The sequence below is a fragment of the Typopeltis vanoorti genome, chromosome 3 (genome assembly GCF_054136105.1).
Source record: "Typopeltis vanoorti isolate ZY-2024b chromosome 3, IOZ_Tvanoo_1.0, whole genome shotgun sequence".
NCBI lineage: Eukaryota > Metazoa > Arthropoda > Arachnida > Uropygi > Thelyphonidae > Typopeltis > Typopeltis vanoorti.
Window position 1 is genome coordinate 105,014,173 of NC_143551.1, and position 14,429 is coordinate 105,028,601.

At 35.2% G+C, this 14,429-nt stretch overlaps 1 protein-coding gene across 2 annotated transcripts in view; it reads right to left on the bottom strand.

Moving 5' to 3' along the window:
* Positions 1–14,429, bottom strand: part of LOC150108440 (ubiquitin carboxyl-terminal hydrolase 15-like) — a 337,668-nt gene that overhangs the window by 30,087 nt on the left and 293,152 nt on the right. For both annotated transcript variants that reach the window (XM_090390782.1, XM_090390781.1), the window contains 2 exons: positions 11,640–11,743; positions 2,300–2,388 (listed from right to left, as the gene is read on the bottom strand). In XM_090390782.1, coding sequence (XP_090246908.1) covers positions 2,300–2,388; positions 11,640–11,743 — 193 coding nt within the window. The remainder of the gene's footprint in view (positions 1–2,299; positions 2,389–11,639; positions 11,744–14,429) is intronic.

The following is a 14,429-nucleotide window of genomic DNA, read 5'->3' on the forward strand; positions in this document are numbered from 1 at the left end:
GACAAGAAATGCTGAAGTATGGTGGTATAAAAGTCTTACAGTGGCTGCACTGCATAGTTCAGAAAGACTGGACAGAGGGACGAATTCCCGATGATTGGAGTAGAGCTCTCATAGTACCCATATATAAAAAGGGAAATAAAACTGAATGCGAGAATTACAGAGGTATTTTCCTCTGTAATGTTATACTTCTAAATAAATCTGCTACAAGTCTGCAAGATTCTCTGACTAAATTGAATAGCTGTTGTAATAGATATGGTATGAAGGTCAGCAATAAAAAGACAAAGACAATGAAAATAGGCAGAATCATTGAAAATGTCAACTGTGTTGTGAATGGAGAACCTGTGGAACAAGTAAAACATTTCAGCTACTTAGGCACGATTTTTACTGAAGATGGTAAATTAAATAAAGAAATAGGCAACAGAATCAGCAAAGCTGGTATGGTGGGAAGTCAATTGAATAAATTCATATGGAATAAGAGAGAAATTAGTCGGAACACTAAATTAGCTGTATACAAGACAGTGTTCGAACCAGTTTTAACTTATGGATCTGAGAGCTGGGTTAGAAGTAAAACACTTGACCAAAGACTAGAGACCGCAGATATGACAGTCCTGAGAAAGATTAGAGGCGTGAACAGATGGCATCAATGGCGATATCATATTAAAAATGAGGATATTAGGAAAGAACTTGACATTGTCAGCATCCAGGAATGCGTTAGCAGAGCTAATCTCAGGTGGTATGGTCACTTAAATAGAATGGGAGAGGAAAGATTAGCAAAACAAGTGTTCTCTGCCAGGTTGGCAGGAAAACGACCCAGAGGAAGACCAAGATATAGGTGGATTGATACGGTACAAAGTGCCTTAGACGATAGAAATATAAGATCTGATAATGTTGGAGTCTTGACAAGTAACAGACTGATTTGGAGGAAAATTGTAGATAGGAAGTTAGTAATGATGTAAATTTTTCATGTAGTACTGTCATATCCTGTACGCCGCTTGAGGGTACATGGCAGGAATTTGATGATGAATTACTAAAAATGCTAAACTAACTGTATACAAGACAGTGTTCAAAAATTTTTAACTTGTAGATCTGAGAGTTGGGTTAGAAATAAAACACTTCAAAGACTGGAGAACATAGATATCAGTTTTGAGAAAGATTAGGGGAGTGAACAGATAGCATTGATGGAAGTATCCTATTAAAAATGAGGATATTAGGAAAGAATCTGGCAGTCAGCATTCAGGAATGTTTTAGCAGAGATTACCTAAGATTACCAGGTAATCTCAGATATTATGGCTGGCCACTTAAATAGAATGGGAAAAGAAAGTAAGCAAAACAACTGTTTTTAGGATGGCGACAGGAAAGTACCCAGAAGATCAAAATACAAGATCTGACAATATTGGAGTCATGCTAGATAAAATATTAATACGGAGGATAATTTCTGATAGGAAGTTAATAATGATTAAACTTTTTATGAAGTACTATCATAATATGCTGTACACATCAGGAATTCGATGATGATGTTAGGACTCTCTTAATCCACTTTACAGTACAGCTCATTTCATGCAATCAATAATCAGCTTGCTAAAAGAACAATTCCAAATCAGCAGTGATTTGTCTCCATTCTGTTTGTGCCCTATTAAAGAAGAAAGTCAGAGCCAGGTCATTCAGTTGTTTCTATCACTACAGTTATGTTTTCTTTGGAGAGAATATGACTTTCAAGTTCATGTTACAACAGGCTTACAGGCTTTAAAAAAAAGCGTTTTCTATAATATAAAACAAATCTAAACCCTTTCTGAAGTTTAATGTTCACTTTACTCTGTTCTGCAAACTTGAATAAATGAAGCAGTGCTGAGAGAGAGAGAGGTTAGGGAAAAAAAAATCTGGTGTTACTAAATATAGTACTAATCTAGACTCATATACACGAGTCTCGATTAGAATTAAGACAATTCATAACATTAAAATGACTTCTTGAAGGACTCTTGTTCTAGAGACAATTTGCAATGACCACAGGAAAAAGCATGAAATGTATCATTAGAATGGTGAGTTTGCTACAGTGAATTTTCTCTTTTGAATAGTTTTGTGCTTATGGGACTAGTTAGGATTTTTTAGTAGTTACAGTGAGCAAATTTGTTATAATTTTAATGGTGAGTGCCACAGTGAGAATCAATCAATTGTGCGTTTTAATTTCCATACACATGCAGCTAATAAGATAGTCACTCAATAACCTTTACTGAAAAACTGGATATTCTACTTAAATATTACAAAGAACTTTATTTAAATAGATGACACATATCAAACTTACAACAACACTATCTTCACTGCTAGAAGCTACACTGCTATCATCAAAGTAATACCACTGGCCTGTATCTTTATTCTTACCATATGCTGTATCTGAATAATAAAAGAAATATATATATATATAATGTAATAAACAATGACTATTAATAAATAATAAGCATTAATGAATATGCTTAGTCATGTGTGAGTGTATGTATTTAAAACAATAACTTAAATGACTATATAGCCAAATGATAAAACAGAATAACTAATTTTCTTTTAAAGGCACTATTAGTTTCGCTTTTTGGAAGACTTTATCAGGTGCATTACATTATTATTATTATTACGTGACACTTCCAGGGAGTCCAAAGACTCATCAAGGGAGGACACCTACTTCATCCACCAACTCCATCTACTGCCCGCTACCACCACTGGTATTTCCACTCATAATCACAACATCCATCCTTACGGTGGGATTTGAACCTGTAGCCTTTTGGCTGGAGAGCGGATACGTTAACCGCTCAGCCAACCAGGCCGATAAAGGCTTAGAAAATATTCCTCTAGCTGGCTACTAGATTTGAACCCAAGTCTTCCTTCATGTGGTCAAGCGTCGTAGAATGCAAACGGCACTTCCACTGTGCTACACAGGCTCTCTCCATTACATGAAAGTGAAAAAATCAGAGATACATAAAAAATTTACTTTAGTACATCTAACATAGTCTTAAATTATCAATGGATTCTGCATATACTATACTTCTCTCAATATATATATATATATATATATATATATATATGGGGGGGGGATTATCTATGGGTCAAAGCTGGATAACTAAGAGAAAACTGATGCTTTCCTCTTTCACAAATTTTAGAGAGAAAAATTCTATTGCTTCGCCTATGGTGAAATCATTATGTAGTCTAAATTCCTGTTATTACAGAGAGGATAATGAAGTAGGTCTTCTCTTATAGCAGTAATATGAGAGAAGGTAAGGAAGTAATGATGATCCCCCCCCCCTCCCATTTTCATTTGAGCATGGTGAACTTTACATATAACTGAGTCAACTACTAGCAGTAATTCTAGTTCCATCAAAAGTGAGTGGCACTGAAACTGGTCCCATGAGTATGGCACACAAGTTCAAAATGTAATGGTGGTATTATAGATACACACATAACAATGCAAGGAATTCAGTGGTGGCTGAATTCCTTACCATGAAAGATGCAAGTCCAGTGGATATCCACCTTAATCTAAAAAATGTGTATGGACATATAACAATACTGTTGAGACAAACACAGTTAGATACTGGGTCAGAGACAATCCTTGAAGCAGCTAGCCAGCAACAGTAGTGACCATTATTAACAACCTCAGCCACAGCAATATCTGCACAGGGTTGATCTCAAAAAAAAAAAATGCTGAGAGACAAACACAAAGAAGCCTGGAAAAGCACACATATGGTACTTCTTGAAAGTTAGAATCATTTTGTAAGACTGGCATATGTGATGGATGTGCATACTAAACTTTCACCCTCAGTCATAAGTGTCCCGTATTTTTTTCCAATGTATCTGGGATCCCTATAATTCATACTGTCATAAAGTTTATGCCTGTCCATTTTAACTCCCTTCTTTAACAGTCTTCATACCACAGCTGTTAACAATGTCACTATATTTTCATAAAGTTTATTTACACCTGTTCAGTTATCTTTTCCAACCTCCTTAGCTCAGGTGTTAATGACAAATGCCTTTTGGTTGGAAAGACCTGAGTTTGAATCTCATAAAGGTAAGTTAGCTAGTCTCATAGGGAGTGAGAGTTGCTCATCATGGAAACTCAGATTTTTCTCAATAAAGAAGTATTTACAGTTAAATATCAAGTCACATAAACATGATTTTTTTTTTTTAAGCTTATGCTGTGTTTAAAAAACTGCCTTGTCTGGCTTATCCTCCATTTCCCAAATCCCTTTACTTATGCAACTGAGGGTTCCCACAATAAATCAAGTTGCAGACGCTACCAATATCTGCCAACAATGCTTTATCAGCATCAGAGTAACACAGGAAAACACCCATTTTGAGTGATTTTATGACTATGATTTATGACTCAATCACATCATGGCTAGTGTACCTTTTACCAAAGAATTTCAAACATTTATATAGCTTATAAAAAATGAAAAATCAATGGAAATGATGGAAAGAATACTATGAGGAACTGTACAACAGAGTGGATAAAGAAAATCTGGAGTGAGCCCTCTCACCAGGAAAATTCCAATTTGGAATCGGAAAGTTAGTCAATTACCAAGGCATGGCCTACCTTTCATAAAGCCATACTTTATGAAGAGTATTATCATAGTTTTATCCACCCATTTCTGAATTCTATCTTTTTGACCAACTTTACTGATAAATTTACTACTACTCCTAAGATACTGGGTGGCCTATTGTTACCACATTCATTGAACTGCCTTTATACAAAGGAATTATTTTGTTTACTTTTTGCTCCCTTGGAAATTAACCAGAAACCTAGTGGCTTAGTTAGAGGCAATATTAATTCCTTTGTAGATTCTTGTAACACACCAGCCGATATCCCATCCAACCACAATGTATTCGCAATATCCTAACACTTCCAATTCTTCAACCTCTATTCACATATCAGTTCCTGTCATAGCAACATCCTTACTTGGATGATAGACCTTACAAAGTGATCGCTCGGTAACTCAGTAACTTTAATAATTATAATTACTGAAGTTATTAACTAGTTTCTTTCTTTTTGGCTCCAACAACTTTAATATTCACAATAGTGCTTCATAGTATAAACAACACAAAACACACACAAATATTGGACTTATTAATATTTCATTGTTTTCTACTTGGCATCTTCAGAGCGCAGAATGCTCTATTAGATCATTGTAAAAACAATTCAAATTGTAACTGAAGAACTAATGTCCTAACAAGGTGCCCTCTAGGGACCAGATAACCATAAACTTAATTTGGAGAGGTCAGGCCATTTGGTCTCAAAATGACTGCCTCTCAGATCTTCAGCAAATCGATGCAGCCATATTTAAGGTTGTAGGAGTGCTTTATAGCTGATTACAAAAATAGTCTCTCAGACCTATAACAATTTCTTTGTAACACTGATGTTTTCTTCCATTTATTCCTGCACGGAGTATGCAGAGCATCGACTGCCAGTGCTAACTTACCATTGTGGCTAGAAACCCAGTGACATATTATTAAGTTTAATAAATTAATTATTGTCTTATGTGTTGATTATACCATAAAGCACTATTATGCATAACCAACAACATCTAAGCCTTCCTATACATAACTTTTTAATATATATATTTTTTTAAATTGTTAAACTGATGTTTCTTCTTTTTAAAAAATAAATTCAGTATTTTCTATGAAAATATTTAAACATCACAATGTGACATCATTGTAGACAAATTTCCCCTTACTTTTTCAAAACTGTATCATCTTCTAGAAGTGCAATATTAAGAATAATGCCCCTTAGATATCTGAATATCTTGGCATTTGTACCACAGCTTTTTCAGAAGCAGGAAAAAAAGCAATAATAAAATTGCCTGTTATTACATGCTATACTTAGTCTGTTTCTGTGGAAAGTTGTGGCTGCTCAACTACTTTCAACTGCAACTATTTCAAAACAAAAAAAAAATAACACACCAAGCTTTAAATGTTAGCTGGGAATTCCTTTATACAGTCACAGAAAGAAAAGAAATTAATACATATCAGACTCAATAAAATCATTCTGAGAAAATATGAAGACAGACAGACACTGTATATTCATTACTTGGAAAGAAGTCAACATACACCCCCATGGGCAAGGGGCATTGTGCCATGTAACGTCTCTTTCAGTAAGACAATGGAAGCTAATCAAATGTGGTGACTTTCATGATAACACAAACCACGCAGTTACAGCAGCAGCAGCCTTATAACACAGAGCCCTGATCTCAACCCTACTGAACATCTATGAGATGAACTGGAGCATTAGGTGAGGTCAAGGGACGTCTGCCCCACAAAAGTCCAGGACCTCATTACATGTCTACAGAAAGAATGGTCCAAAATTCCTATTGATCACTATCATATGCTTGTGGAAAGTATGCCCCACAAGCATATGATAGTGATCATATTTGCTGCAATCAGCAAAAAGAGCTCCTACATCTCATTAAGGTGGGAGGCATGGCTATGCTTAACTTATTTTCTCATTTGACCAAAATAAGACGAGGTAAAGAAACATAGAACTTAGTAACCATCAGTAGCAATGGTGAAAGTGTGTCTTTTTGGAGAAGGTAAGAGATTTCAGATTTGGCTGATGGTTTTGATGGTGGCAGTGCATTTCTTGGGTTATATTTGAATATTTATTCAAAGAAAATGATGAAACAGTTACTTCACTGGCTTAAATTAAATTATAACGATTGCCTTTCTATTCCAAAACTTTCGGAAATTGTTATCCTCAATTGTTTTAAATAGTTTCTTTTAAACATAAACACACATCCCAATATTATTTTACATGACTATATGTATAAGGACTGCATCATAATGCATTTCTTTGTTCGTTTGTATTCAAATTTCTATTATTGTCCTTATCTATATTGAAGATGATTTACAGCATGTAACACTAATTAGTTTATTAATTATTACACTAATAATTATTCCAGGTTTAGACTTCACTGAAATAATTATTTTAGTGTAGCCTATGTAATGTATATTGTATAAAAAATGGTTACTGGGAAGGCAGTATTAGAAGTTCAAATAAACAAACTGAAAATAGAGGTGCCTACATAGCTTTGTAGCAGCATTTCTAGTTCCGTGATGCTAGACAGCCGGCGAGGGGAGAGACTATTGCAGGAAATGTTCTAGTCATCAATTAGATGAATTTTTTCTTAGATTTTATTAGTCAATTCCTGAGTTAAATAACCTTTGGGAAAGCAATCTGACATCCCAAAACCTTGGTTTTTAATCCCACAACCCAGGAAAACTGATCACAGAAGCTGTTTCAAACAAGGTAGGGTTTATGATAAAATTACATTCATCTGCTTTCAAAATCATTAAAATTATTTTAGGGATAAAAGAGTTCTGCCTGCTTCCTTTGGGGAATAAAAAGGCAGTAGTGTTTTAATTTTATTTTAAATAAACAGAGGTTGCTTAAGGGTCAAAGCTAGATAACTGGGGGAGACCTCCACAGTTTTCAAGGAATGTGGAAAACTGACCAAGGCTCCTGACCTGATATCCAGTCTTTACCATCATGTGGTGTAGCCTGTTAGTAAATATCTACTTGGATAGTGAATAAAGGAAGACAGGCTGACCTGGGATTTAGCCAACTAAATTGTATTTTCAATTGGCTTAAGCCAAAATAGAAAATTTTAGTGTAACATGATGGAATTTCATACCAGCTAGGACATCACCTAGTTAAACAAAGCCTCTGTGTTTTCATCAGAGAACCAGAGCAAACCGTGAAAAGTCAGCTACAGGAAAAACTCCACAAACTCCAAATCACCACCATCAACATCATCAGTGGAACTGGCAGAAGAATTAGAGAAGTACCATATAGACGTGTGCCTACAGTTCCATGGAAGGTTCTACTAAAGAAGAAGTGGAGGAATTTGAGTCCTAAGAGAAGACAGCTGATACAAAGAAAAAAAAAAGTTGGTCCTTGTTGGAGAGTTTAACAGCAGAGTAGGAAATGAATACCAGACATACCGAAATGTCTTGAGAAAATCTGAGAAAAGAATAAAGCTAATAATAATGATAAGTACCTGATAGAATTCTAATCAGAACAAAGATCCACACAGATTTACTATGGAAGGAAGATACTTCATGCTGGTTCAGCACACTTGAGCATAGAAAGCCTTAGGTGCTGGTGGTTATTCATAATGGTGCTTCATGCTATAAACAACACAAGAAGAAGATAATCTTTTTACCCCAAAAATACAATAACAATACACTTTGCCACATTAAACTAACATCCATTCTCCTTTACCCATACTGCCAGTTTATCTAAATCATCCTGCAAAATTTTAGCATCTTTATTAACAATTGCTCTACCCAATTTTGCACGACTGGAAAACAACTGAATAGTTCCTCTCAAATGCTTTCCAGTATTGCTCATCATCATCTTCCTTTTACCCTCTTTTACCTTGCAGTGTTGAGGGTTTTATTAATCATCGGATCTCAAACCGTTCACAGAATAAGGTGGTCAGCCTTACTCCCCGGTGTATCCTATATCTGTAGTGTTGAGTTCTCAAGGCCGGTTTGCCTGCTTTGTGGGATGAAAAACCCCAGGATAAACTGGGGAAAAAAACCCTACTCTCTACGCCCAAGACTGGCTGAGTTGGCTATGGCTGAGGAAGATCCTTCAGCTCCTCACGTCACCAACGGGAATCAAACCTAGGACAATCCTTCCACAGGCATGTGGTTGCGAAGTGCACAGCCACTAGGCTAACCGTAGTTAGCAGTTCAAGAACAGTGTCCTATGGCATGCCACTGATCATAGGCCCTCTATTCCTGAATAAACTATGGATTGGTATTGTTCCATCAACCATTCTCTTATCCCCTTCCCCATGTGCTGCAATTTATTAATTAGAATTCCACGAGGTGTCCTGTCAAAAGCCTTTGCAAAGTCCAGCAGAATCACTGTAAACCAATTATTATTATCCAACTCAACTGTCACTGTATTATAAAACACAAGCAAGTTACTTAGGCACAACCTACCCTTCACAAAACCATGTTGCCCCACATATAGTATCCCATTTCTGTCTATCCATTCCTGTATTTTGTTTTTGACCTTCTTCAATACCTTGACTATGACTCCTGATATGCTGATTGGTTGGTAATTCGTTAATATCAATCATGGAGCCTCATTTATGCAATGGAACTATTTTCCCCTCTTTTGACACCCCCCCCCCACCCAGGGACTAACCCAGAGCTGAGACTTAGATTACACAATGTGGCACTACCGATTTCCTAGCACCTTCTCATAAACCTCAAGCTGGTATATACCATCTAATTCCACTGCTGTATTCAAATCAAGGTTCTGTAATATACCATGCACCTCCAGCTCTTTTACCTCAGTTTCCATATAAGCATTTGTGCCTTTTGTTACTGCAATACCTCTGCCTGGATGATATACTCTTGCAAAGTGTTCACCTAAGTAATTCTACTATTTTGTCTGATTTAGCTACCTCCCTACCATCAGCATTCATTAAAATTATTCTTCCATAATCATTCTTCCTTTTACTAGCAACATACTGAAAGAACTCTTTGACCAATGCTGCTAATTTCCTTTCGTATTCTTTTTTTTTTTTTTTTTTTTTGCCTATATTACTACATGGGCTACCGTTCTGGACTTGTGCATTATACTGCTCGTGTGCCCGCTGGTCATTTTCTTCCTTAAATTCTCTCCGCAAATTTTCCTTCTTTTTGTGACTCCTGCAGTGTAATAATAATACACTGCATTTTAGGAATGCAGTGTATTATTATTTTCCTCAGATACTCCTTTAACACTTCTCACACTATCAACATTCAGCCCTTGCAGTTTTGCATGCCATGGCACTGATCCAAGCAATGGCCTAAGTTTGTCATACTTACCAGCCCTGTAATTCCACATATACCCCCCCCCCCCGCCATCTTAACTGAAAATTGCACATATTTAGCCACTTCATAGGTCAAGGCCATATAATCACTCTCACCAAATGTTGGCAATGTGGTCATGTTGGTTATAGACAAATTATCATGCAATTACTAGATTTAGCATTCAAACTCCTACTACATTCCATTACATACTGCCTCAGGTAATCATTCCTTAGTAATTGCATAAATTCCATTTTCTTCCTTCCATGTGTCCTTTTCTTCTTCCAATCTATGTTCACATAGTTGAAGTCCCCCATAATAATTACCTACCCTCCACTCACTGAGCTTATTTGCCATTGCACACTACCCCTATCTCCCATCATCCTTTACATCACCTGGTCTATAGCAGAAACCAACTGTACATTCTTATACTCGACTGCCTCACTGGTATCTATGCACTTGCTCAACAGCTTTCCCCTCTCCCCAAAAAAGCTCTAGTTTCCCTGATTTTGCACATCCATTTTCACTTCATTCAACTTTTTCCAGACTATGAATACCAAATCCATTTAGATACACATCATCATTCTTGTGTAAGTCCTTTCATCCATCAAACTCACTCCACATGTCAAGTCCACAAACTATGCATCATTCTTCTGCATAGCCCGTGCATTGACTCATTCACTATTAGGATTCCTTCTCAGCTCAACTCTGTCATAGTGCGGCAGAGGACCCACTATCTTAACTCTTTTATTTTGTTACTTTCAGTAACTCTTTCATGTTTTATGAATTATTCAAATTGTGATTTATTCAGGTTATTTTAAATAGAAAGGAAAAATATACAAAACTAAATGGGCCTGTTATGTCCCCCTTATCATGCATCCCATCCCTCCTATAACTAACAAACAGGATGACAGTAAAACTATTATGATCCAATATATTAAGGGCACATCTGAAAAGATAACTCAAGTTCTCTACAATTATGACCTTCATGCCACTTTTAAATTACTCAAGCAGCTAGCTGTGTTCATTTGCTTTCCTAAAGACCAACTGCATCCTCTTGTACATCCTGGAAAAATATTAAGTTCACTGTGCCAGCAGTTTGGCCTACTCTGGACAGACTGGTAGATCAGTTAACATTCACCATGAAGAACACAAAAAAATGCATCACTGACTATGTTTATGGCAAGTCAGGACTAGCAAACTATGCTCTGGATACTCCTTCACACAGGATTAAACTGAGAAAAGACATCAGTTTTATACAGAAGTTGCTATAGTCCAAAAGACTATCAGCATCTGCTATGACGTATTTCTCCTCCAATCTCAACAAGTATGGTTGCATTAATTTGCCAAAGATCTAGGAGACAGTCATTATGAGACCAGATAGCCTGACTTCCAAATTATCTTGATGGTTAACTGGCTCACAGAGGGTGCCTTGTTAGGACATTAGTTCTGGTTACAAATTGAATTGTTTCTAATGTTTTAGTGTAGTGCTTCAGTTATAATTTGTATTCTGATGATTTGGTAGAAAACCAGTGAAATATTAGTAAGTTCAATAAATGAATTTATTTTTTCATCTCTTGGTATTGTTTATATTGTGAAGCACTAATATGAGTAAATTCACTTAGTGGGGATATGGGATTAATTGGTTATGACTTTTGTCAAGATAGTAATAAATTATAGTTAATGGTTCCGAATGGATAATTAATGCTGACAAGAAAACATTAAAAAAATGAATACATAATTATGATCATATTAAGAGTAACATGAAATTAATATTATGTATTAAATGGAATACATACAGTGGCCACCTCCCATTCCTCCATAGTGATTAGCCACAGCAATTAGATCATATATAGCTGGTCCATGGCAAGGATTTATTATATATTTAGTCATATTCAAACCACTAAAAATAAAGAATTATATAATATAAAGGTTAAAATATATAATTTTGTATTATAGTCATCATCAAAAAAGTCATTTAGTAATATTAGATTCACAAAATTTAACTTTTTTTTTTTTTTTTTTAATATTATATATCCTATTTAGATAATTTTATATTTATATCTCACTTGAAATAATGTACTACCATAGACTGGAATTATGCCTGCTTTTTAGGCTGTCATTTACATGTAAATAACTGTAGCTCATATCAGTCACAAACTAATTTTGTTACCGTTTTTTTTGATGCATCAATGTTGATTTTCATTTATGATGCAATATAAGCTTCATGTATGCAGAATTGCATCACAGTTCAGTTATATAGAAGTAATTTACTCTAAAGTACTTTAGATATCATTAAAGGCACAGGGGGAAGGTTTAAAGGTTAGGCTTCCAGTCTCATATTCAATATAGCACTACAATGAAGCCAAACTAGATGCCAATTTTATGGCTCTTTTCCAGAACTGATAGATTGTCTTGTTTCCAGATAAGGGACTTGCAATGACACCTATTATTAGAATTTTCAAATTTCTGTAGCTTTACAAAAATTTTCAATGATATACTATTTTAATTAATATTAGTATCAAAAGTCTAAATGTATTAACCGCAATATAATAACAGAGAACCTACAATAACAATTTAGCATACATATAAAAAATCTGAATACTGGGGCAGTTTTTCTGGAGAAAAATTTAAAACGTGAAGAGATGCAATTCTTTTTTGCAATTGCCACAGGCAACTACATACAAAATGGTAGTACAGGCATTTCTCCTATTAAGTAGTATATGTGTCCCTAAAGAGCATCACATTATGCAATTTTGTGCAACACAAAATAACAGGAGTAAGCAAACAAAGTTTGCACTGAAGTATTTTCAGGACTGAGGCAACTCGTGGTAAAGGTGGACCAAGCGCTCATCACTCCTTGTCTTAATATCTCCCATAATGCAAAGCACATCGCCTTGAGGACATGTATAAGGCTATGCATTAAGGGAAGGGCTGCCTTAGTCCTGAAGATACTTCAGGTGCAAACTTTGTTTGTTTACACTTGGATAAAGGATTAAACTAAATTTATTATAGTCTATCCAAGTGGGAAAAAACTTCCAACAAAATAACAAGGCTTATAAGAAAAGGAGGGTTGGGGGCAGAACACCCAAAAATTATAGTCTTGCAAGTAATCCACTAAAAAACTATCACAGTTTTAAACATCTTAAATAAAGCAGTAATACTGCAAGATTTGAAGATCTTTCTTTAAGATCTTCACATAGTTAATGCTTTAATTGTGAGAAACCTTGCACCAGACACTTTTTGTTTGGTCTTCATCTATACACGCACCACAGTCTTTCTATTTATTATATTTCTTTAGGCATTGTTCCAACCAACTTTGCAGTGCTCTAAGTTGTTCTTTCTAAGCAATTTTTTTAATATATATTTATAACACCATCCCTTCAGGCGTGTTGCTATTGTGGTGGTGTCATGTGCTCTCTCATTTCTTTCAAAATGTTTTATTATTTCAAGCTTCTCTTCAATGCTTAAGGCTTTCCTTTTTCATTCACCACTTGAATTCACATAACCAGGATGCTATGTTAACTACTTTTATCAAGAAAAGTATACAAACTTGAGAGAACAGCAGGATACATGTTCACACGTGGCAATGCAAATGGGTAAACTGGGATGAGAGAGAGAGAGAGAAAGATAGTGTGTGTGTGTGTTTTGTGTATACCTCTCTGGGTGGTGTTTTTTGTATTCACTTGGTCTCACTCAACATTGCAAAGCATAGTCATCTCATGAAAAACTGTAGAGCTAATATAATTTTGCATTTATCTACTACATATGAACAAATTTCCACATTACAGATGCATTGTAACAGAAGAGATTGCACTTATTTTCCACACTATTATAAAATAGGACACCCAAAATCTGGCAATGCTTTTCATAGTATTAGTTGCGACACCACCAAACAATTTTCTGATTTGAAGAATCAGGGCATCCTTGCTGCTCTTAAATTGTCTTAAATGTAACAGAATTCATATTTATTTTACATTAGTAATGATCTTTAGGTTTTTACTTTTAATGTTACATTATGAGAATATCTGAATATATTCAATTTCATTGATTTTTTTTTATCACCCTGCTACATACAAACAGGAAAAATCTGAAAAGTAGTCTAAAAACATTTCTGATTTTGGAACTTTGTACTTGTAGTACAAACACCTCAAGAACAAGACAGTCTTGTTCAGACAAAGTTCCTTGTTTCTTTCCTTCTTTTTATTTATTTTTTATTTTATTTGTCAGTTTTATAAAAACAAAACCTATTTCATAAGCATTTTATGTGCAGTCTTTTAAAGCATAAATAACTTTTTCTATGTACAGAAATAACAGAGTAATAAACAGATTGTGCCTAATTCGGAAAGAATTACCAATTATATAATAAAATTAAAAAGTAAATAGTTTGAAAAAAGTTTACATGAATGACATCAGTGAAAGACTTAATCTGAAGCACTTTATATTAGTACTGTTAGTGGGTTAAGGGTTAGATATGCCAGAAGCCCTACCTAGAGATCAAACCAATCACCAAAATTTTCCGGTCCCTCCAGATCTGAAAGAAGCAGGGTGATGGTCTCACACCAGATAATGAAATTCATCTTCCACCC